The sequence below is a fragment of the Ips typographus genome, linkage group LG3 (assembly GCF_016097725.1).
Source record: "Ips typographus isolate SLU linkage group LG3, UJ_Ityp_2.0, whole genome shotgun sequence".
NCBI classification, from domain to species: Eukaryota; Metazoa; Arthropoda; class Insecta; order Coleoptera; family Curculionidae; genus Ips; species Ips typographus.
The window spans coordinates 2,345,415-2,367,246 of NC_138424.1; the positions used below are offsets into that span (position 1 = coordinate 2,345,415).

Below are 21,832 nucleotides of genomic sequence, written 5' to 3' on the forward strand. Positions count from 1 at the left end.
AAACTTTCATGCATATGTTGGTAAAGTTGGTTGAGGTTATAATAGTTTAGACGCGAAACTTTCCATATTCAGCTCTGATGCTGGTATGGTAATGGCCTGGATAACAATAGACAAACCAGTGGCGTGACTAAAGTCTAATTGAATTCATAAAGAAACAGAATTTTTAACTGCAAAACTAGACTAATAATCGTTTCCGCTGACCGTAACGTGCACGACTCTGTCTTTATTAAAACCATAACCACACTGTTGCGTTAGATCGTCGAGAGCGAAAAGTTGATGCCAAAAGTTTAGGAACTTCAAGATGGAGTCGTTCGTAGCTCGATTACGACGAGGATAATGCGGAATCCATTTCTCCTCCATAACGAGCTTTACTTAATTTTCTCTGTTCCGAATTGTGTAAAAGTTAAGGAAAAGTTGTGTACGTGTAGCAGGGGCGTAGGTGAGTTATCGTGGAGGAAAAATCACTATTTAGTAATTGCACAACAAAATTAGCCCACTCCATGACAGACCTTTTCTAAAACAAAACATTAAAATTCGATGATTAATTATTATGTATTCCGAACTCCAATTTCGTAGTAATCAATCATCGAATATTTAATGCTGAAAATGATTACAAACCCGCCTCATAGAGCGTCTTTTAGCACTGAACTGTAAATAAACGAAAAGCAAACAGCAGTTCATTTAATCAGTAAAAATATAATGACATTTTTGGTCAATGGAAATCAGTTCTGAATCCAAAACAATATAAGCTTTTAAAAAGAAGGCATCCTAGTTATCTTTACCCTAATAAGTTCCTTTGAACTTATCATTCAAAGGAAAATACGTCGTCTTTTTTAAAAATAATCAAAGAAAAGAACAACATATAGACATTTCGGTAACGTTCTATTGGTTTGGGATCACCAGATCGTAAAAACAAACAAACCAATCAATGTTTGTGTGTCTTGAATGAATTTTTCTGCATATAGTATAACAAACGAAAATATTTTACTGTATTTGTGAACTATAAACTCCAGTTCCTAGTAATAATGAAAAATTCATAATCCATAAACTTATGACATACATTTTTATGTTACTCTACAAACATTTTTTAAATTAAAACTGTTCAAACTCGGTTTATATGACGTTAAATAATGATTTTAAATTATCGGAGAACTGTGAATTAAATTTTAAATGTGTTGCAACGATTAAAATTTAATTAGCTTACTACTGGTTTATTATATTTAATTGAAATTTCGATCAGGTCTGGGTTCTAAATAAAGTTGAAGACTGCAATTTGTCTAATTATATCGGAAAATGTTTAAACCTAAACTTTCAATTCTGTTCAGAATAATTGTTATGGAAATTATTTGAGTAGAAATTATTTAATGGAGTTTAAATCTGAAAACAGTTTTTTTGCCATTTTCCCAGTATTAACATACTATTCCTGCTTAATATTTTCCTAACATTGGTAGTTAAAAAGCAACAAAAGTTAGAAATAGAAATGATTTATGACAAGAAGTAAATTTTGTGTTCTTGATAACGTAGTTGATCACGTGACCTAAAACTTCCGAAATTTTAACTTTAGAGCAAAATTCTATTTTAAATACAGACACTCCTGCTAAGCTCACATGATATGCAGCATTTGCGTATGAATGTTTTTTTGACACACGTTGTTTTGACCCTAAATTGCTCCCTTACTTGACAAGATACGTCAAAATATTATAGAAAACAAAAGATAGAGCAGACTTGAAGCTTTCCAAAAATATCCCCCCTCGAGTTGATTGATAACGTCGTTTGGCTACTAGAGGGCGTCAAAGTTCCTTCAACATAAAATAACATATTTTGTGACACTCGTTGCTTTGACCCTAAATTGCTCCCTTACTTGACAAGATACGTCAAAATATTATAGAAAACAAAAGATAGAGCAGACTTGAAGCTTTCAAAAAGTAGTAAAAAAAGATCCCTAATACCCCCCCATTCTTTCAATTTTTTTGAAAAATGAAAAATTTTAAAGTGCTTTTTTTGTACTTATTTCACCTAATTTAAGGTCGTTTGGTATAAATATGCCCTTTGCTGTGCATTGGAACCCTCCTGGAGCAAAATAAAAAATTGCCAAAATTGCACTTTTTGCAAAAATGAAATTTTTTCAATTTTTGAATGATTGTAACTTTTTTATTTGAACTCTTATAGATTTCGGTAAAACGCCATTAGAAAGAGGATAAAAAATACTACAAATTGAGCCAAAACTGGACTCTCTAGCTCTTCACGTTACCGAGATATTGAATTTCAAAAAGTAGTAAAAAAAGACCCCTAATATTCATTCTTTCAATTTTTTTGAAAAATGAAAAATTTTAAAGTGCTTTTTTTGTACTTATTTCACCTAATTTAAGGTCGTTTGGTATAGATATGCCCTTTGCTGTGCATTGGAACCCTCCTGGAGCAAAATAAAAAATTGCCAAAATTGCACTTTTTGCAAATATGAAATTTTTTCAATTTTAGAATGATTGTAACTTTTTCATTTCAACTCTTATAGATTTCGCTAAAACGTCATTAAAAAGAGGATAAAAAATACTACAAAATGAGCCAAAACTGGACTCTCTAGCTTTTCAGGTTACCGAGATATTGAATTTCAAAAAGTAGTAAAAAAAGACCCCTAATACCCCCCCATTCTTTAAATTTTTTTGAAAAATGAAAAATTTTAAAGTGCTTTTTTTGTACTTATTTCACCTAATTTAAGGTCGTTTGGTATAAATATGCCTTTTGCTGTGCATTGGAACCCTCCTGGAGCAAAATAAAAAATTGCCAAAATTGCACTTTTTGCAAATATGAAATTTTTTCAATTTTAGAATGATTGTAACTTTTTTATTTGAACTCTTATAGATTTCGCTAAAACGTCATTAAAAAGAGGATAAAAAATACTACAAATTGAGCCAAAACTGGACTCTCTAGCTCTTTACGTTACCGAGATATTGAATTTCAAAAAGTAGTAAAAAAAGACCCCTAATACCCCCCCATTCTTTCAATTTTTTTGAAAATTGAGAAATTTTAAAGTGCTTTTTTTGTACTTATTTCACTTAATTGAATGTCGTTTGGTATAAATATGCCCTTTGCTGTACATTGGAACCCTCCTGGAGCAAAATAAAAAATTGCCAAAATTGCACTTTTTGCAAAAATGAAATTTTTTCAATTTTTGAATGATTGTAACTTTTTCATTTCAACTCTTATAGATTTCGCTAAAACGTCATTAAAAAGAGGATAAAAAATACTACAAAATGAGCCAAAACTGGACTCTCTAGCTTTTCAGGTTACCGAGATATTGAATTTCAAAAAGTAGTAAATAGACCCCTAATACCCCCTCATTCTTTCAATTTTTTTGAAAATTGAAAAATTTTAAAGTGCTTTTTTTGTACTTATTTCACTTAATTGAATGTCGTTTGGTATAAATATGCCCTTTGCTGTACATTGGAACCCTCCTGGAGCAAAATAAAAAATTGCCAAAATTGCACTTTTTGCAAAAATGAAATTTTTTCAATTTTTGAATGATTGTAACTTTTTCATTTCAACTCTTATAGATTTCGCTAAAACGTCATTAAAAAGAGGATAAAAAATACTACAAAATGAGCCAAAACTGGACTCTCTAGCTTTTCAGGTTACCGAGATATTGAATTTCAAAAAGTAGTAAAAAAAGACCCCTAATACCCCCAATTCAATTTTTTTGAAAAATAAAAAATTTTAAAGTACATTTTTTGTACCTATTTCACCTAATTTAAGGTCGTAAACTAACCTAACCTAACCACTAACTATACCCATTGTGCTGTTCAAGAAACTCTTGGCCCAAATAGTAAATCAATACTAGAAACGTACTGCGGTCTAAGGTAACGTGCAGGAAATTGATATGGATTACTAAAATAACCTATAAAATAATAGCTTGCCATCCATCCTATACTTTATAGGGAAGAAAACACGTACCACATGGTAAAGGATATTATTTCGGTTGCAGCAATTTCGTAAATATCAGCTTGCTGCTTTTTTGACCAATCACAAACTAGAAACAATGACGTATTTAGTTGTCAAACTACTTGACGGTTCTCGTCCCTTTTAACCAGATGACAAACGACCTAATCAGGACAGAAACAGAAACTAAACAACGAATCCAGAGACAAACATCACTTGCCAAAATGATAAACGGTGACGTCATTTAACGTCGCGATAATATTCCCCGGGGAGCGATTAACATAATTTTAATTAGAGTTTGTAGGGCCAAAAGGGTTGGGCGGATTTATGTTGGCCGACCACCACTCGAGGGTTTAATGGGTGCCCCACCCATTTCGCTCCTTTTCCATTTTGATTACTAGAGAATAGGGTAAACTACAGGTTTCTCGCTTTCCGGTAATTTTTCGCAGTCTGCATTAGGGTCGAGGGAACAATAAAAGATTTTTGCATTTCCTGGCACGCCATCTGGATATTAAAGAACTGTCGATGTGCAAGAAAAAAGTCAATGAACTTACACGGTCGTATTTTAAACCGAAATTGGGTTTGGTTTTGAATGTGACAGAACGAGTGAAAAAAGTCATAGCCTAAACTACGTTCAACCTAAACTTGGCTTAACTATGACCGTGCAACCACCCCTTTACCTTCACATTTTCTGATTGGATTACAGTTAAACTCAATTTCTTTACTGAACTTTTTATACCAGAAAATAAAACTGCTATTCCAGTATTTTACTTAAAACAAGAATTTTTTTAAATTTAATATAAATAATACCAATTTTCAGGAAAAATTTCGCTCGGTGGAAACTTCACTCCATGAAATCTTTTTAGTTGCAAATCACTTTGAATGTTACTCGGAAAACTTCCGATCAAAAGAACGAGATAATTAACAGGACGTCCTTTTTAATCGCTAATTAAAAACAAGATTACCCAGTCCGTCTGCGTTTTATTACTTTTTAAACGGCTGCATCGTTTATTCTTTCTAGTCTTGAGGCTAATAATTATTATTAGTTTTTATTTGATTAGGTCACATTTTGTACAATATTTTCCAGCAGTTTTAATCTGGGAAACGTAAATATCTTACTGGCAAGTCGACGCAACGACTAATCTTAATTAGGTTTTAACTCGGCTGGTTAACTGCCAGTATAATCTTTTACTGTCGTTGCAATTAAAAACTAGACTGCTTCGGCCCCTGTTTAATTGCCCCCTTAATAGCGCAAAGCTATTTAGGATAACGTTTACTAAGTGGAACTCGTATAAATAACGGACAACGCCTTTAAGAGTGTGCTACTGCTTTTAAATCGCCTTTCAGTCAAAGTAATTAAATAAATTAGTACAAGTTTATATTAGTAGTAAGATAAGTTTATAAAATAATGTGTATTACGTACTCTTATTCATAAATCACAATTTAATTTATCAATAGGCACTTTGTAATAACTTGCTTTTGTTGCATAGACGTAGCCGTTCTAGTTAGTATGCTGATCTATGCCTCAGCGTGAGCCGTTTGCAATTGTCAAATGTCAGCTTGTTAGTATATGTCAAAAGTGGCATTTGTCACTTAAACAGACAGGAAAATGGCGTTCATCCTAAAATTGTTCCGATCTCTGGCTAATATATCCGAAAACACCAAAGTAATTAAGGTAATAAGATATTATTTCTAATCTTGCTTTATTCCTTAACGCAGCTATAACTACTAGGCTCATTATGCAATCAAACCCTTTTGCCCTTTGGTCAATTTACTTAACTGACTAACCTCATCAAAGTTTTCTAACCTTCAAACTTGACTCTCGAGTAAATTTAATTGCTTTTTGGACATTTTTAGGTCCCCTTAGGAAGGCTTACTATAACTGCCGCCAAAGCTAAATAGATTCTGAACGTTGCCAATCAATCACCAAAAGTTACCAGTATTAACACTTGGACAATGGTAAGTGTAGTCTCAATGTTCATCCTCATATAATGAGGTTTAGTTTAATTGCTTTTAGTTTTGTCGTAGAGGAGCCTAAAAGGCCTAACAAAGTAGGTTTGTTCGCAGAAAGAATCTCCAATTAGTAATCATACACCACATTTTGCAATTTTTTAGTTAGAAACCAGTTTGCAATTGCCTCTGTGAACAGACCTAGTATGAACGTCTTTAGGTATGGTAAAAAAACTAAACAAATAGGAAGTGAAGTTATTTCTGTAAGTCTAAGTAAGACTGAATGAATTCCGATCTATACAGCTGTTATTTGTTTAATATCAAAGGTAGCAAGTGGACAAAGGATTCGTTTGGGTAGATAGACTGACCAAGGTGCAATCTCTTCCCAATTTAAACTGACACTTAGTTGAATAATATAATAGAAATACTATTACATTATTTGTTATATTTTGAACAAATAATACACACCAAACTCAAACAGATCAATTATTTTGGGTGACAGAGATTATAAAAAATCTCGGTTCCAAAACAATAGCTCTCACGATTCTGGCGCAGAATTTACGCTGACAACGCGAATCCTCAGCAGCATTGTTTAGCAGGAAAACCGAAAGGCAAATTTATAGTTCGCAAAGCCGACAAAATAAAGCCACTTAATGATCGGAGCCTAAAAGAGACCCGTTTTGCGAATACGCAGTTAAAAGACGGCGAAACATAACGAGGTGCTCTTATAGATGGGGGTCAGTAAAAAATTTGTCTTTCGAGATTACGTCGCCTGTGAAAAGGGTCAAAACATAAAAATATGGCAGGACGCGCGAAAGCTTTCAGGGGTGAAATGCTGCTGTTTCGTGGGGCTCGAGGCTGCCATAAACTGGCGGGAAAACAAGGAGTGCGATATTACGGATGTAAGAGATTAGGGTCAGCGAAAACCTGGATTTAAACAGCCCAGACGTATGTCGTATCCTTTTGAGTTATGCTGAAAGCTTTGAGGGAATGTAATATTTTGCAAAATTTTAGTCTAGTTTGCTTAATAGCAAGTAAATTGCAGGAAAGATAACTTTACATTTTATCCATTCAGTGAAAAAAGTTATCACGTGACCACTTCTTATAAATCACAAGTGAAAGAGGAACATGTTGAACGTTATCTATTAGTTAGTGATTTAGTGTATGTCTCAAATTTGTATCTTCAAAGTTTTGTTTACTTGTTGTGTCAAAGCATCCAGTTACACCGATAAACATTTAGGAGTTTTGTTTTACAAGCCCTTAGGGCCGACGGTGGAGGAGCGTGACGTTTTCAAAGGGCTTAGAGAAAGATTAAAGGATGTGTTTGAGCAGCGACAAATATTTTCACTTCGAATTCGATGCGGAAATCCGCTTTGAATCTGTCTCCCAAAACGTTAACATGCAAATTAACTTGTTGTACGATTACCGCAGGCCCTAAAACCCTCCGGGGGCACGTTTATTTCTCCAGTTTCGAGGGACGATAGAGATGACTTATTTATTTTGGCTGCCTGATAGAGAATTCCTAAGTCGGTTTATCCCTTTTTCGAGTGGGTTTTGGTCGTAAATACCTCCAGTTAGGTCGATTACTTTTTTGCTTTCAAACCTTCAGAGTATATAATTAATTCTATTTATTGATACTTTAGTATAATTATCGTGAAGATGCTAGTAATAGCAAAACTCGTTAACTTTTGCCAGGTTGTTATTGGAAATATCTTGTTTCAAGTACATATTGCACCGTCTAATTGAAGTTATAAGCTAGTTTACCCAATAAATAGCTCTACTCCCGCCTGTATAATTTGAACTCGATTTGAATACAAGCACACTAAATATTGCACTTTGATTATTAAGGAGTCCTGTTACTCAATGCTTATAATAATACTATTACAACTCAAAAGAAGTTGGTTAACTGCATGTGGGAATAATTTGATTGTCTATTCTAAGGTGTATTACTCTAGGTTAACCATTTAAAAACTCTGATTCATTTGTGTTGACTTATTGAAAACCAAAAAACCCTACTAAACAATTTAGTATTATATTAAGTCGTATGTGCTCGAAACTTTACTGTTCCCAGCGACAAAAAGCTGGTCATAACAGCTGCAAATTTGGTATTTCGTTCCGTCTCGCTGCATTTTATCGCGCTCTAAACTCCCAATTGCCCCATCTAGATGTCAGATTTTTCATTTAGGTTCCTTAAAAAGCAATTTTTGCCGGTGGTGTTAATAATAAAATCCGGCTTTTGTCACGCTTGTAACTAGGATTTATGGCGACGTTGAAGAAGACGAACGCAAGCAGAAACTAAAAACTAGCCGGTGACGTTAAATTAAACTCAAAGTCATGGAGAGATACAAACTTGTCTTGTTTTTTTGATCTTTGGGAAAAATTTCACTCGACTTGATTTCCTCTTTTCTGCACTAACACATTTATTTTATCGCCGGTAAGTAAGATACAATATTGACAGCACTCTAAAACGTGAATCGAGCTATTACACCAAACTTGTTAAGGCCGGTGAATTAAGGCTCTTTACCGTTGATGGGTTTTCTTCTCATTTCCTCTAGCTGCACTTAACGGAGATGCGTTTCGTGTGTTCTGTTTGGCAACTACTAAGTGATTGGTTTCAGCCCTTATTTTATAGCAATTCTCTTCGGTTCATCAACCTACTTTACATCTATTCTCGGTTTATTAGCTCTTGCTACCGGTAATGTTCATAAACAGTCCTGACCTATTCTGCACACACCTCTCCAATAATTGGCAAACCACGTCGTCTATGTTGGATTACGTGCTACGAGTCGGTTTCTAATTTTAATGTTGACTTTTGTGTTTGATTCTTGAAAGTGTGTAGTACTCGTGCTGCTCTGTTATTATTTACGAAAACACCTACAAAAACGTCATGCTACGACTTAAATGACATATGTTCTGTCATTTTTTTTTTAAGTTGACAGGTTTGTGGCTAGGTTGGTCTTTCCTTTTTTTGAACTTTTGATTAGTTTTATTTTATATTTTATAGGCCAAGTAGTTCTAAGTACCAAGGGTCAATTGCACAAATTAAAAAATCAGTTTTTATTATTTCAAATAGAAAGTGTACTTAAGATTTAACTAACTTTGTTGTAGATACAACAGTTTGCAGCAGCAAGCTTTTAGACTGTTTTAAAAGTAGTTGGAAGCTTCTAACCACTCTTGGACGCTTTTAGAACTTCTATAATGTTTTAGAACATTCTGATATCTCTTTAGACTACTTCAAAAGCATTTGGGAGGTTTTAGGACAGTTTAAAGAGCTTATTGAAGGTTCTGGACTGCTTTAGAGGCATTTGGAAGTCTTAGACGGTTCTAGAAGTTGTTGAAAGCTTTTAAACTTCTCTAGAATCATACAGAAGACTATTTTGAAATTTTTTGAAATTTCCAGACTAGTTGAAGAGCATTTGGAACCTTTTATGCTGTTTCAGCTGCATTTGAAAGCTTCTAGACACTGTTTTGGAAGCTTTTGATTTTTTTAAATTACGAGAGAGTTTTATTGTATTTTCAGTAAAAAAATCCGAGAGATCTACAAAGTTAATGGAGTGTGACCTTCTCGCCTCTTTGATCCGTCCATCATAAATATAGTTTCATACAAAACTGTTTCCAGTCCAGTTGTTCAGCCTTCCAACCCAAAATCGATCCGTTTTGGAAAGTTTCCCTCCGCATAGACGTAGCCGTTCTAGGTAGTATACTGATCTATGCCTCAGCGTGAGCCGTTTGTAATTGTCAAATGTCAACTTGTTAGTATATGTCAAAAGTGACATTCGTCACTTAAACTGACAGGAAAATGGCGTCCATTCTAAAATTGTTCCAATCTGTGGCTAATATAACCAAAAACACCAAAATAATTAAGGTAAAGTTACTATTTCTCATTTCTCTTTATTCCTTAACGCAGCTATAACTACTAGGCTTATTACGCAATGAAACCCTTTTGCCATTTGGTCAATTTACTTAACTGACTAACCTAATCAAAGTTTTCTAACCTCCAAACTTGAGTTTCTAGTAATTAATTGCTTTTTGGACATTTTTAGGTCCTCGTAGGAAGGCTTACTACAACTGCCGCCAAAGCTAAATAGATTCTGAACGTTCCTAATCAAACACCAAAAGTTACGTATTAACCCTTAGACAATGGTAAGTGTAGTTTCAATGTTAATCCTCAGACAATCAGGTTTAAGTATCTAGACTAGTTGAACAGCTTTTGGAAGCTTTTAGACTCTTCCAAAAGCCTTTGAAACCTTCAATGCGGTTTCAGAATCATTTGAAAGCTTCTAGACGCTGTTTTGGAGCTTCTATAGTGTTTTGAAAACTTCTGAAACTTTTTACACTACTTCAGGAGCATTTAGAAGGTTTTAGGACAGTTTAAAGAGCATATTTAAGGTTTGGGACTGGACTTTAGAGGCCTAGACGGTTCTAGAAATTGTTGAAAGCTTTTAAACTTTTTTTTAGAGGTTTAAAAGCTTCCAGACTAGTTGAAGGGCATTTGGAACCTTCTATGCGGTTTCAGAATCATTTGAAAGCTTCTAGACGGTGTTTTGGAGCTTCTATAGTGTTTTCTTCTGAAACTTTTTAGACTCAGGAGCATTTAGAAGGTTTCAGAACAGTTCAAAGAGCATATTTAAGGTTCTGGACTGCTTTAGAGGCATTTGGAAGTCCTAGACGGTTCTAGAAATTGTTGAAAGCTTTTAAACTTCTCTAGAATCATACGGAAGTTTTTTAGAGTTTTGAAAGCTTCCAGACTAGTTGAAGAGCATTTGGAACCTTATATGCTGTTTCAGCAGGATTTGAAAACTTCTAAATACTGTTTTGGAAGCTTTTGATTTTTTTTTAAATTATGGAAGATCTTCATTGTATTTTCAGTAAAAAAAATCCGAGAGATCTACAAAGTAAATGGAGTGTGACACTCAAACTATTTTTTAAATTTAAAAGGGTTCTGATTGAATACGTTTTATAATGGAATACGTATCGGGCGAACGCCTTCTCGCCTTTTTGATCCGTCCATCCTAAATATAGCTTCATACAAACTGTTTCCAGTCCAGTTGTTCAGCCTTCCAACCCAAAATCGATCTTTTTTGAAAGTATTCCGACGTATTCGAGTTTTCCTTCGCCTTTGACGAGAGAAGCTACTCGCCCAAATTACACATTAACCTAACCGATAAAGCCAACCTATTTGTAGGAAATTTTTCAATACAAATAGCGGGGCCCGTTTTCTCTATACACCTGAATTCTCTCCGCGAGTACTTTTTAGCATATAAATAGGGCGTGCGGGGGTTACCTGTAATTTCCTGCTGGTGTTGGCAAAAGGAAATTCGGATATGCAAATCCGCGACTAAAAAGTCGAATATCATTTTTTTTCTTGCCGAAACGACAAACGCCCGAATTGCCCAACCAAAGTCACGAAAAAAGGTCGTCCAAGATTGATGCTTAATGTTTCCTGTGCAAGAAACAAAGAAACGGGGAACAATCACGCCAAAAAGAACACAATGTCGCGTTGTTATTTCGATTTGCACTACAAATAGAGAATTTGAAATTTTACTTGCATTAAGACGGAATGATAAAATTGTATTTTTAGATAGAATCACAAGAGATTGTAAGTGGGAGTTATAACGATAAACACGTATGCGCTTTCCGTATGTAAACTTTTAATAAAAATAACGAAAAAGCTTATTCAACTGAACTCCAGGATATTAGCAAACAAGTAAATATTTTGCCTGAAGTGATCCATGTATCGGAAAATGCTGGAATATTGAAACAAGCAAATAGTACAAATTTGAGAAGCTATTAAGCAGCACACGATAAATGTTATATTGATTGATATATTATGATAAATACAATGTTTTTTAACCAACTGATTAAAAATCATATAAACCGTGAACAATGGGCTAAAGTTAACACCTTCATGGATGGTAATTTTTTTTTTCGCTTCATTTTTAACGGTGCCCCTTTATTCGGAGCGCTTTGGGTTATTTCGGCCCTCGTAAATAATACTCCTGGCATTAGTTACTTTTGTAAACATTTTTCGCACCCGCTTTATTTCGCACCGCTTCGAATAAATCCCATGTCTCGGTTTTGCCAGATAATAAATATTTAACAGAACAGTCGTATAGGTTTTCGTTGCGTTTATCTATGGATTTGAGAGTGGATTTGAACCGAACGTATTGTTGTAACATATTTCATAACTTGCGATTGTATGATGGTCATTTTATTATTAAGAAGCCTAACTTTTCAATGTCATCAACTTTCAATCAAGACAAGGTTTTTTAGAGGAATAGTAGATATTGAAAAGGATTGGAATGAATAAATTTGATTTTTTATTATTTTTACAACTTCTTAAAGCTTGCTTTAAAGGAAAGCCCTAGCATAATACCTACTATCAATGTTACTATCAAAGATTTTACTAATTTAACACAACATTTCCGAAAAACTCTGGCAACATTGTTAGTGACAAACTATTGTAGTTTCTTGACGTGTATGACGTGTATTTTACACTTTTATAACACACTCAGCTTTTATAACTGTCTAAATTTAATTTAGCAAATTTTCAACGTTTAAACTGCATTTTAAAAGTCACGTGACTGGTTTGGACAAATGTCAACTAGTTTGTACAGTGTTGCAAGCTCAGAATTGGATTATCAAAGTCACCTGACATGTCTCTTACAATTTAAACTTTTGCAACTGTCTAAATTTAATTTACCAAATTCTTAACGTTTAAACTTCATTTTAAAAGTCACGTGACTGATTTTGACTGGTGTTGACTAGCCTCTACAGTGTTGCAAGCTCAGAATTGGATTATCAACGTCACGTGACGTGTATTTTACTATTTCCGCTTTTATCCTTTAACTTAAATTAGATTTAGCTCATTTTCATCGTTCACACAATTTTTTATTGTCACGTGACTGTTTTGACAAGTGTCGTCTGGCCTTAACAGTGTTGCAAGCTGAAAAATTGGATTATCAAGATCACGCGACATGTCCCTTACAATTCCAACTTTTACAACTGTCTAAATTTAATTTACCATATTTTCAACGTTTAAACTGCATTTTAAAAGTCCCGTGACTGATTTTGACAGGTGTCAGCTAGTCTTTGCAGTATTGCCAGCTCAGAATTGCATTACCAACGTCACTTGACGTGTATTTGACAATTTCAGCTTTTACAACACTGTCTAAATTTGATTTAGCAAGTTTTTGCAGCTTAAACTATTTTTTTATTATCAAGTGACTGTTTTGACAAGTGTCTACTAGCCTTTACAGTGTTGCAAGCTCAAAAATTGCATTATCAAAGTCACGTGGTGTGTCTCTTGTAAATTAAGTTTTTACAGCTATCTAAGTTTAATAAACCAAATTTTCCACGTTTAAACTGCATTTTAAAAGTCACGTGATTGATTTTGACAGGCGTCAACTAGCTTTTACAGTGTTGCAAGTTCAAAGTTGCGTAATCAAATTGACGTAACGTGTCTTTTATACAATTTCAGCTTTCACAAGTGTCCAAATTTGATTTAGCAAATTTCCAACAATTTTCCATTAGTTGTATTCAATTTAATGGAAGGTCTAGACTGTTAGTTTTGGCAACACATTTGGTTAGTTTTTTCCTACTAGAATGACGTCACAGTCGAAAAAAATGACAAGGTTGCCAAAGTGCACAAAATATATTTTATTATGATATTCTAAAAAACATCAAAAAAATTATTTTAAGTTGCCAGAGACATATTGTTTTTAGTGTTACACAAGGTATTGACAATTCCTGAATTTTTCATGCTAAGCTTGTTTGCGGAAACAATATCCTGAATCGGTTTTCAACAAGCAAAGAAATGTCAACTTTCAATCACGTGACTATGCCATTTTCTGTCTTCTGGGCCAATGGCTGTTCATCTTGATCTTGAATAATTGCTTAACCACATCAGTTTTGACTATTAATCGGATTGTTTGAGGGCTGATTAAACTGAATTATTCTGTCACGATGTAATTGCAATACTGTAGATCAGCCATCGTCACTCTAATAAATTCAATTAAACCTCGAGATTAACAGTGAGAACTTTAACGAAAACACCCGTTTTAATCCAGTTAAAAGCTATCGCGTTCTATTAAAAGTGTTTTAATCCTTTTGCCGATAATCGCGTCGGATCAGGGGAGGTAAAAAATAAGGACGAGCGTGTACCAGGCACGTAAACCACCAAAGGGAGAGATTAGAAACGGTATTTATAGATATTGGTTGTCCGCAGTTAAACGGAACGAAGTAGTGCAGTCGGGGCTTTAATCTTTCCGGTTAAATCTTCCGGACCGACTTCTGTTTGCATGTCTCGTATTATTGCCGGATTGTTTTCCCCGAGAAAGTAAAACGTGTTTGCTAATTAGGTTTGTTTGGTTTAATTGTAAAATAAATAGTCAGAAAACGAATTGACGTTAAATGTACTATAAAGTGCATGCAAACTAGGTCAAAAATGTGAATCTCTCAGGGGGATAACAAAAAAACATTTTTTTTTAACTTGCTCCTTAAAGGTTAGTTTTCTGGGTTACAGTTACAATTTATTTTCAAATTGTACCATACTAATTGTGGTGATTAAACTCCAGATTAAAGTTAAACTGAACTTTCCTCCTTCTGAGCAAATTATTACTATACACACAGAGATGAGGGAAAACTGTAACTTGTGTCAATCTGTAGTTTGGCCAATTGTCAGAAACACATGAGTAATATGATTTAGAAGTAGACATACATTATGGACTTCATCCTTGTCTATTGTTCACTTTCAGAAAGGGTAAATATCTAAGTGAATGTCTTGATTAGCGCTTCTATTTCAGTCATTGTCAGTTTGAAACCATCGAAGTTTATTTGATTTGTTTACTATTAATTCTTTTCCGTTTCTTTGTGTTGTTAATCATTTATAAAGTTTTCTATTTTCCACACCACCACAGTTCTTTTAAGAGCTATTATTTCTACGCCATTTGGCCATTTGGTTTTTCCTAAATTCGGTATTACTTACTATTATAGTATTTTTTTAGAAAATGCCTATAAAAATTCTCCACAGACAAGCCCAGCAGTTAATTCTTAACCTTTGTAAATATTTTGAATTGGAAAAAACCGATGGAGGACCTTTAGAAGCTTTATCATCTGTTCAGGAAGTAAATAAGAAATTTTAAGACTTTACATATTCTTACTGATGTATTTTTTTGATACTAGAAGGTTGCAGCTGCTTTGAAAATTTCCCGCAAAACTGTTTATTCGATTCGGAAAAAGCAAGCAAGTAATCTTATGATTTCCTCACCTAGAAAACGAGACGTTATCGACGGGTCAAGACCACTGATTTATCTGAAAGCATTAAAATGGATGTTCGAAATACATTATATGATATGTACAACGATAGTATGTTAATAATAGTAAAATATATCTACTTTTGTAAGAAACATCTATTAACATTTCATTGTTTCCAGAGACTGAGATTTTTGGGTTGCATTATAGATTTTTCATAAAAATGTCTTCAAACATATTAATAATAAAGTCATAGAAAATATAAAATAAGCGTCTAAAATGTTTTCCAGCGGGTTTAAAATAAAATAAGTGGATTGCAACCTGAAAATGAGATATGAGATACTACAGCATCACTCAGAATGTCTTATTGAATTTTTAATTTGTTGTATTTATTTTAGAGAAACATGTAACCATTCAGAACCTAAATCAAGAGCTTAAAGTTAAAGAAATACTACATATTGGTGATACATCTCTGCGAATTTTGGTAAATAAATTAGGTTTCAAATTTAGACGGAATTCTATGATCCAAACGGAGACTTCTCATAAATAAAAAATGTTATTTCGGTCAAGATATTTTTGATTTGTTTTGGTATAAGGTTGTTTTAGTGCAAATTTGCAGCCAAAGAACTCTACTTTCTGACTGACAATACACGCAAAATTTTAAAGGTCACGAAGCTTTAGACACGCCCTTTTCTATAATATGAACATAACAGGTGTGTTGACGAAAACTTTAAATCAAGTTTAGTAAAGTAAAGTTTTCATTTATATCTAATTTAATTTTACCTGTAGAGAGTTTAGTTTTGTTATTACATATTCATGCATAATTTTCTACAGAGGCCCACTTTTTACCACTAACTTGACAATTTTTCACACGTATATAGCTCAATTTTCATCACAATTTGTTCGACTTAAGTATGGAAAGAAAACGAAAACAACGAAAAGAAGAAAAATCGTCAACGATTCCGCGATGACGGTTATTAACCTTCTCCGAGTAAAAGGCGTTTCTGTGTTTTTTTTTTTTTTTGAGGGAACGGCCCTTGAAAAACTTTCAGCAGGGCCCCGGGGGCAATTTTCCTTCTTAGTTTTTCTTTATTTTCCTCTGGCAAACGTCTATGCCGTTTTCATTTTATACCCGCATGATTCATATTCGTATATTAGCCCGGGAATGACGTTCGGGCTTAAACATTTCCAACGTTTGCCTCGTTTTGCGGTTTGAATATGTTTTTTGGTAGTTTTAAATTGGGTAATCCAGTAACTTTATTAGTTCAACGATTTAAGAACAAAACTCCTCTTATTGTCTCTCTATTTTCCTTTTTCACAGACATTTAGGTATTGATTAACCAATCTATAGGTTATCTATTAGATGACAATGACTATACAATGAAGATCATCATTTTAATTTCTTGACAAACAGGTTGTTAATTTTAATCAAAAAAGTCTGAGCCATATTGGAAAAAGAAATAAGGTGGTTGGGGAGGTAAAGACCCCCGGAAATTACCGAACGAGCAAATTCCAATTCCCGAGGGGACGATTTAAAAATCATAAACGAAGACCACATTAAAATATATTGAGAATTCTTTCAATTTTTAATAAAGTCAAGTGACGTCCTCGACTGTTTACTATCGGAGGGACCGTTTTACCGAATGGAATTTCAATTAAACCGCCCCATTTCAGATTTGCCCCCCGCCAACCTCCTCTCCATCTCCGTTCTAAACGAACAACTGAAAGAAAAGAGTCGTAATCGTATTTCGTTTCCTAATTGTGTTACTTTAATTAGGACGCTATAAAGCCATTCGGGTGATTTATGTTTGCTGCTTCTTGAAACGTCACAAACCAGAAGCAGATTCTGAAGGGTTATTTATATGAGAGCACGCCGCTGTGCTGGAATTAACGCCAACCAACCCCTTTCGTTTGAATTTATCCTTGCGGCGAAAAAGGGAAAAACAAAGGAAATGCGGTCGAACAAAAATTCCGGAATCAACAACACGAAACATTCAAATTTGAGGTAAAAAGAAAACTGTTCAGATCACAATGCTGGAGAACACTCGAATGCAAAACTTGTTTTCGAGAAAGCCAAATTAATACCGGTAACGAGACCTCGAAGGCGGAAACAATTTCGGTCTTGTTTTGAGCAATCGACCGAAAGTCGGTCTCCAATTTCCAGAAGAGATAAATCTTTCATTTAGGTTGGTAATTATTATTGCCGAAGGGCGTTGCACTTGTAAAACTTGACGGTTTATTTTCATTTTGAAGCTCGGTGCAGACAATGTATTAAACACTGATTTCCTGTTCTTGTTTACGTATTCATATCCTTTGGAAAGTAAAAAATGTTGGTTAAATGTTAAATCAAATAAACATGTCGAGTTTGTATGACTAAAGACGTTGATGGTGTAGAATAGAGAGCGTTGTTGACACGAAACTACCATCGAGTACATATTCAGAATTGTAAGTAAAATTCATTCAAAAAGTTCATTCATTGTCAAACAAGTATCAGAAAAATCTATAGAATTCAATAAACCTGCGTACATGTGTTTTGTCGATATGACCAAGGCTTTTGACAGAGTACGCCTAAAGGATGTTTTAGAAATAATGAGAACAAAAGGTCTTAATCATAGACTAATTAACCTAACATACGACATTAACACCCAGTGTAAAACAAAAATCAGGGCAAGACATATGACAACAAAAGACATAGAGATCAACACAGGAATTAGACAAGGCGATTCACTTAGCCCCTTCATATTTAATTTGATAATGGATAAAATAATTGAAAACCTACCCAAAACTGCTGGATTCAAAATGGGAGGCACATTCTTCCATGCCGTCTGCTATGCTGACGATGCTGTCCTTATTGCGGATTCCGAGGAAAATCTCCAAAGATTACTACATTCCTTTAACACTCAAGCAAAAGAATTAAATATGGTCATTAACACCGAGAAGACCAAATGCTTAATAACATCTAAAGAACCGATAAGATGCAAGTTGGAAATAGATTCTAAAATTATCGAACAGGTAAACCACTTTAAGTATCTGGGAGCAGAAATAACGAGCCATGGAAATCTGTATAACGAAGTTAGAGAGCAAACAATGAAGGGGGCTAAAATTTCGGGATGCCTGAGAGAAATTGTCTGAAAGAACAAATACCTTAACACCGAAAGCAAAACCAGAATATATAAAACGGCCGTAAGACCTATCATAACATACGCGGCAGAACAGTCGAAATGAAAACATTAAGAACCATACAAGGCAAAACGCTACACGACAGAATTCGGAATGAAGATATTAGGCAACAATGCGAAATACAGGACATAGGAAGGTGGGTGAGACAGAGACGAAGATTTTGGAACAAACATATAAAAAGAATGGAGGACAGCAGACTCGTCAAAGCCGCAAAAATGAACAACCCAGTAGGAAAAAGATCACAGGGAAGACCACCAAAACGATGGCGAGAATGCTGGACATCATCCTCCGGGGAGGACATGCTGGCAATGAGCAGGCAGTAGCCTACTAATATGGTTCACCATGTTAGAAAGAAAGAAGAAGAAGAAGAAGAAGAAGTAAGTAAAATAAAAGAATTTCTAGAACTCAAAAAAAGTAAAAAGTTCTCTGATAATATCTGAAAGAGTTTTGTGCTGCTTTACAGATTTTTATGTTTTTTTGAGGAAAATAATTTTGCTTCTTTTCACGATTTTAGTGTTTTTTAATCCGAACTATACTGATGACGAAATTTAGCAAAATAATATTTTGACCAACTGTCAAATTAGGTCATTGTGACGTCAAATTTACCCTGCGCGATCTACGGTGCGTCAAAACGAAAACGGGCACCGCCCTCTATACTAGGAAGCCTAAAATGTCACTTTTAATGGCGCCGTTAGCGGTTTTCGTTTTATACACATGTTTTTTTTTATTATTTCGTGTAGTTGATTGCAAGTTGTGACTGAAAAATCAAAAAATAGATTCATTCCTGATCCAGATATGTATAGATAGAGCTTTTTAAACACAATCCAGTCCAGCCTAAACAAATTGGTTAGAACATTTGTCACACTGTTCAAAGTAAGAAAATCTGTAAATCCTTGAAACTAGGTAAACACAACTGGTAAATGGTTCTTATGTCATTACCAAGAACATTTATTCAAAATTATTTTTGTTGCTTTCACAATGAAGGATGCTTTAAAATAAAACTCACATACTTGCGCATGTAACAAGTACCTAATAAGTCTACTGTACTAGAAAACACTCGTACCTACCATTGAGTATAGTGTTGGAGTAAAATCATCCCACATCAAAGTGTTCAACCACTGTTGAGTTAGATCCGGTTTTTTGTAAAGTAATAAATTGACACGGTTGGGCTTTTTCCTGAATTGCTGTTACAATGCGGCTTGAAAAACTTATGAACGGCAGCAAACAAAAATAACTTACTCAAATAACCTCAAGTTTTGAATTTAATCCGTAAAAATTCATCTAATTCTCAAAAAACTCAATTTCCACAATACAAACTGTCACCACTATTCCCGCCATATTGGAATTTTTAACAAGCACCTTCTAGGCTTTCTAGTATAGTAGGCGGTGCATTAGTTAATCGGTGTCCCTTCCATTATTACCTTTCGGCTGACATTTAAAATTAATCAAACCAAATAAAAAATGTAAGTTTTATCGTTTGTTTTCTCATATAATAAATTTGATGCTTTTTTATTAAGTGAACAATAACTAGAATTTGAAAGGCTTTTTTTTGTTCAAAAGGCAATGTTTTGATACCTGAACTGTCAGTTGCGAATGACAAGACCACTATTTTTTTACGGGCAAAATAAGCTGTAATTGATCTATTTCATATTTTTAGAAGAAAATTTTGATTTCATATATCCGTTCAGCCAGTGACAATCCGTTCATTAAAGAGTTAAGGAATTAACAATTATTATCTCACTAGTGTGGTAAAATGATACATTTCTGTGTTGATCATATAACAACAAACCCGATCTAAAAAATGCTCCTATTACACTAATAATGTAAATAATTACTTACACTACTAATTTGAAGCTTTTTAAATTGGATGGTAACTTTATGTTTATTGTAAGGGTTTAGGGTTTATCACCTCATAAATTATGTAAAACTTCTTTAGTAAAGAAAGGTCTTTCAACCCGGGTTCCATTGTACCACGGGGACAATTCGTTCTCGAGACGATCCACAAACCGAAATGTGTTTATTATGCTCGCAGCAGTCTATTTCGGTTTGCATTCGGTGCATACTTTGGTATATTCTGAATGCACAAAGCGTTCGTCTCTCCTCGATGCGTATTTTTAATAACACGACGATATAAACAAATGGAGGTTGATGGAACAGGGAGCACTGACCAGCCAAGAATAGATTGTGTCCCAGTTGGGCCTGGCAAATTAAAAATACCGGATATCAAGGAAAATTCTTCTCGTTCGGTTGCAGCAGCATATTCTTCAAGAAAAATTACGTATATTCTGTCAGATGAAATAGTATGAATGTAACGCCACTGAAGACGGGAGTTACACAGGGAGCAAATTCGATTTTTTTTAGGGATAACGCAATTACCATAGCGACGAACCAGATGTTCATGACGACAAGATGATTGACGTTGGTTTCAATTTTTTTACTTTATGTGCGTGTGAGGGAGATGGATTGGTTGAAATGCAAACGACAGAAAAGGGAGACAATTAGAAGTACTTAGACCACATAGAAGTAAATTCATAGAAAATCATTGCAGACTCAACAAACATTTCTATTCATATTATTCTGACACGGTGGAGAAGACCGTCATCTCGTTACTTGCAGCTCATCCTATTTTCCTTTTGATCCACATAAGAAATACCATAAGTTTTTTATAAAAGTCTGAGTTTTAGCTAGATTATATGTATATTCCAAAAAGTCCACATAAGATTTCTTGGCAAAAAAGCTTTTAGGCAAATTAGCTAATTCTTAGAAAAGTGTGGTAAGTCGAGTGGTCTAGTTTCAAAACATATCAAAACTGTTACTCAGGCAGAAATTTGCAGAAAACCACCTTATATGCACATTCTGCCCTGGTTTCAAATATAATCATTTCTAAACATCCTGTTTTAATTTAACTGTAAATTAATTTTTAATTTTAGGAAGGAAATCAACGACTTACCTCCACATGCGTCCTTAAAGTCGGGACAGCAATCTCCGAGTTTCAAGCAGGCGTGATCACAGTAGCAAGGTTTGTCGCTCAGATCCTCGATGATGGCGTTAATCGGAGCTTTTTGCACCACACAAGAAGAATCGCGACCGGTACAACACAATTTGGCATCGCGGCAACTGCCCGCGAGCGCCGTCCCGCACCAGCCTAGGATGAGGACGGTGAGAGTTGCGAAGACCTGAAGACAAACGGACGACATCCTGAAGGAACGGCTGACGGTGGACTAGATGGAGGAGGACACGCGATCGCGATGAAGACAAATTTTGCACCAGGGAGCAACCGCTCCGGCGTACAGTCTGCGCTGCAATAAACGAAAAGCGGTGCCGAAGACTGCTCGAAACCGGCCTTACGGGCCAGCACCGTGGGGGAGGTAACTTGTTGTGGTCCACGTGCTGCTGCTAGGGTTATTTAGCTCGTGCTGGTTTTCTTCGTTCTTCTCAGGAGCGTTTGAACAATATTATTGACACAAAAAAAATCTTATAGTCAAATTTCAAATTTAAAAGTGAAATTTAAAATAAA

The 21,832-nt window shown here is 34.7% G+C and overlaps 1 protein-coding gene and 2 long non-coding RNA genes across 4 annotated transcripts in view; 1 reads left to right on the forward strand and 2 right to left on the reverse strand.

The window, feature by feature from the left end:
- Positions 1-21,755, reverse strand: part of vex (somatomedin B and thrombospondin type 1 domain containing protein vexed) — an 87,060-nt gene extending 65,305 nt beyond the window's left edge. The window contains exon 1 of the mRNA XM_081974997.1: positions 21,266-21,755. Within this exon, the coding sequence (XP_081831123.1) occupies positions 21,266-21,512 (247 nt within the window). The 5' untranslated portion in view covers positions 21,513-21,755. The remainder of the gene's footprint in view (positions 1-21,265) is intronic.
- LOC145726056 (uncharacterized) lies at positions 124-21,384 on the forward strand. 2 transcript variants are annotated; one of them, XR_014177475.1, is made up of 7 exons: positions 125-439; positions 5,424-5,608; positions 5,791-5,892; positions 9,404-9,578; positions 9,641-9,748; positions 9,927-10,026; positions 21,246-21,384. It is a non-coding gene; the product is annotated as an uncharacterized LOC145726056 (long non-coding RNA). The 2 variants fall into 2 exon arrangements; XR_014177474.1 differs by having other exon boundaries at positions 124-439; positions 9,404-9,748.
- LOC145726058 (uncharacterized) lies at positions 7,900-8,548 on the reverse strand. Its single transcript, XR_014177476.1, has 3 exons — positions 8,408-8,548; positions 8,234-8,345; positions 7,900-8,185 (listed from the first exon to the last, which is right to left on the reverse strand). It is a non-coding gene; the product is annotated as an uncharacterized LOC145726058 (long non-coding RNA).
- Positions 21,756-21,832: the final 77 nt, after the last annotated feature.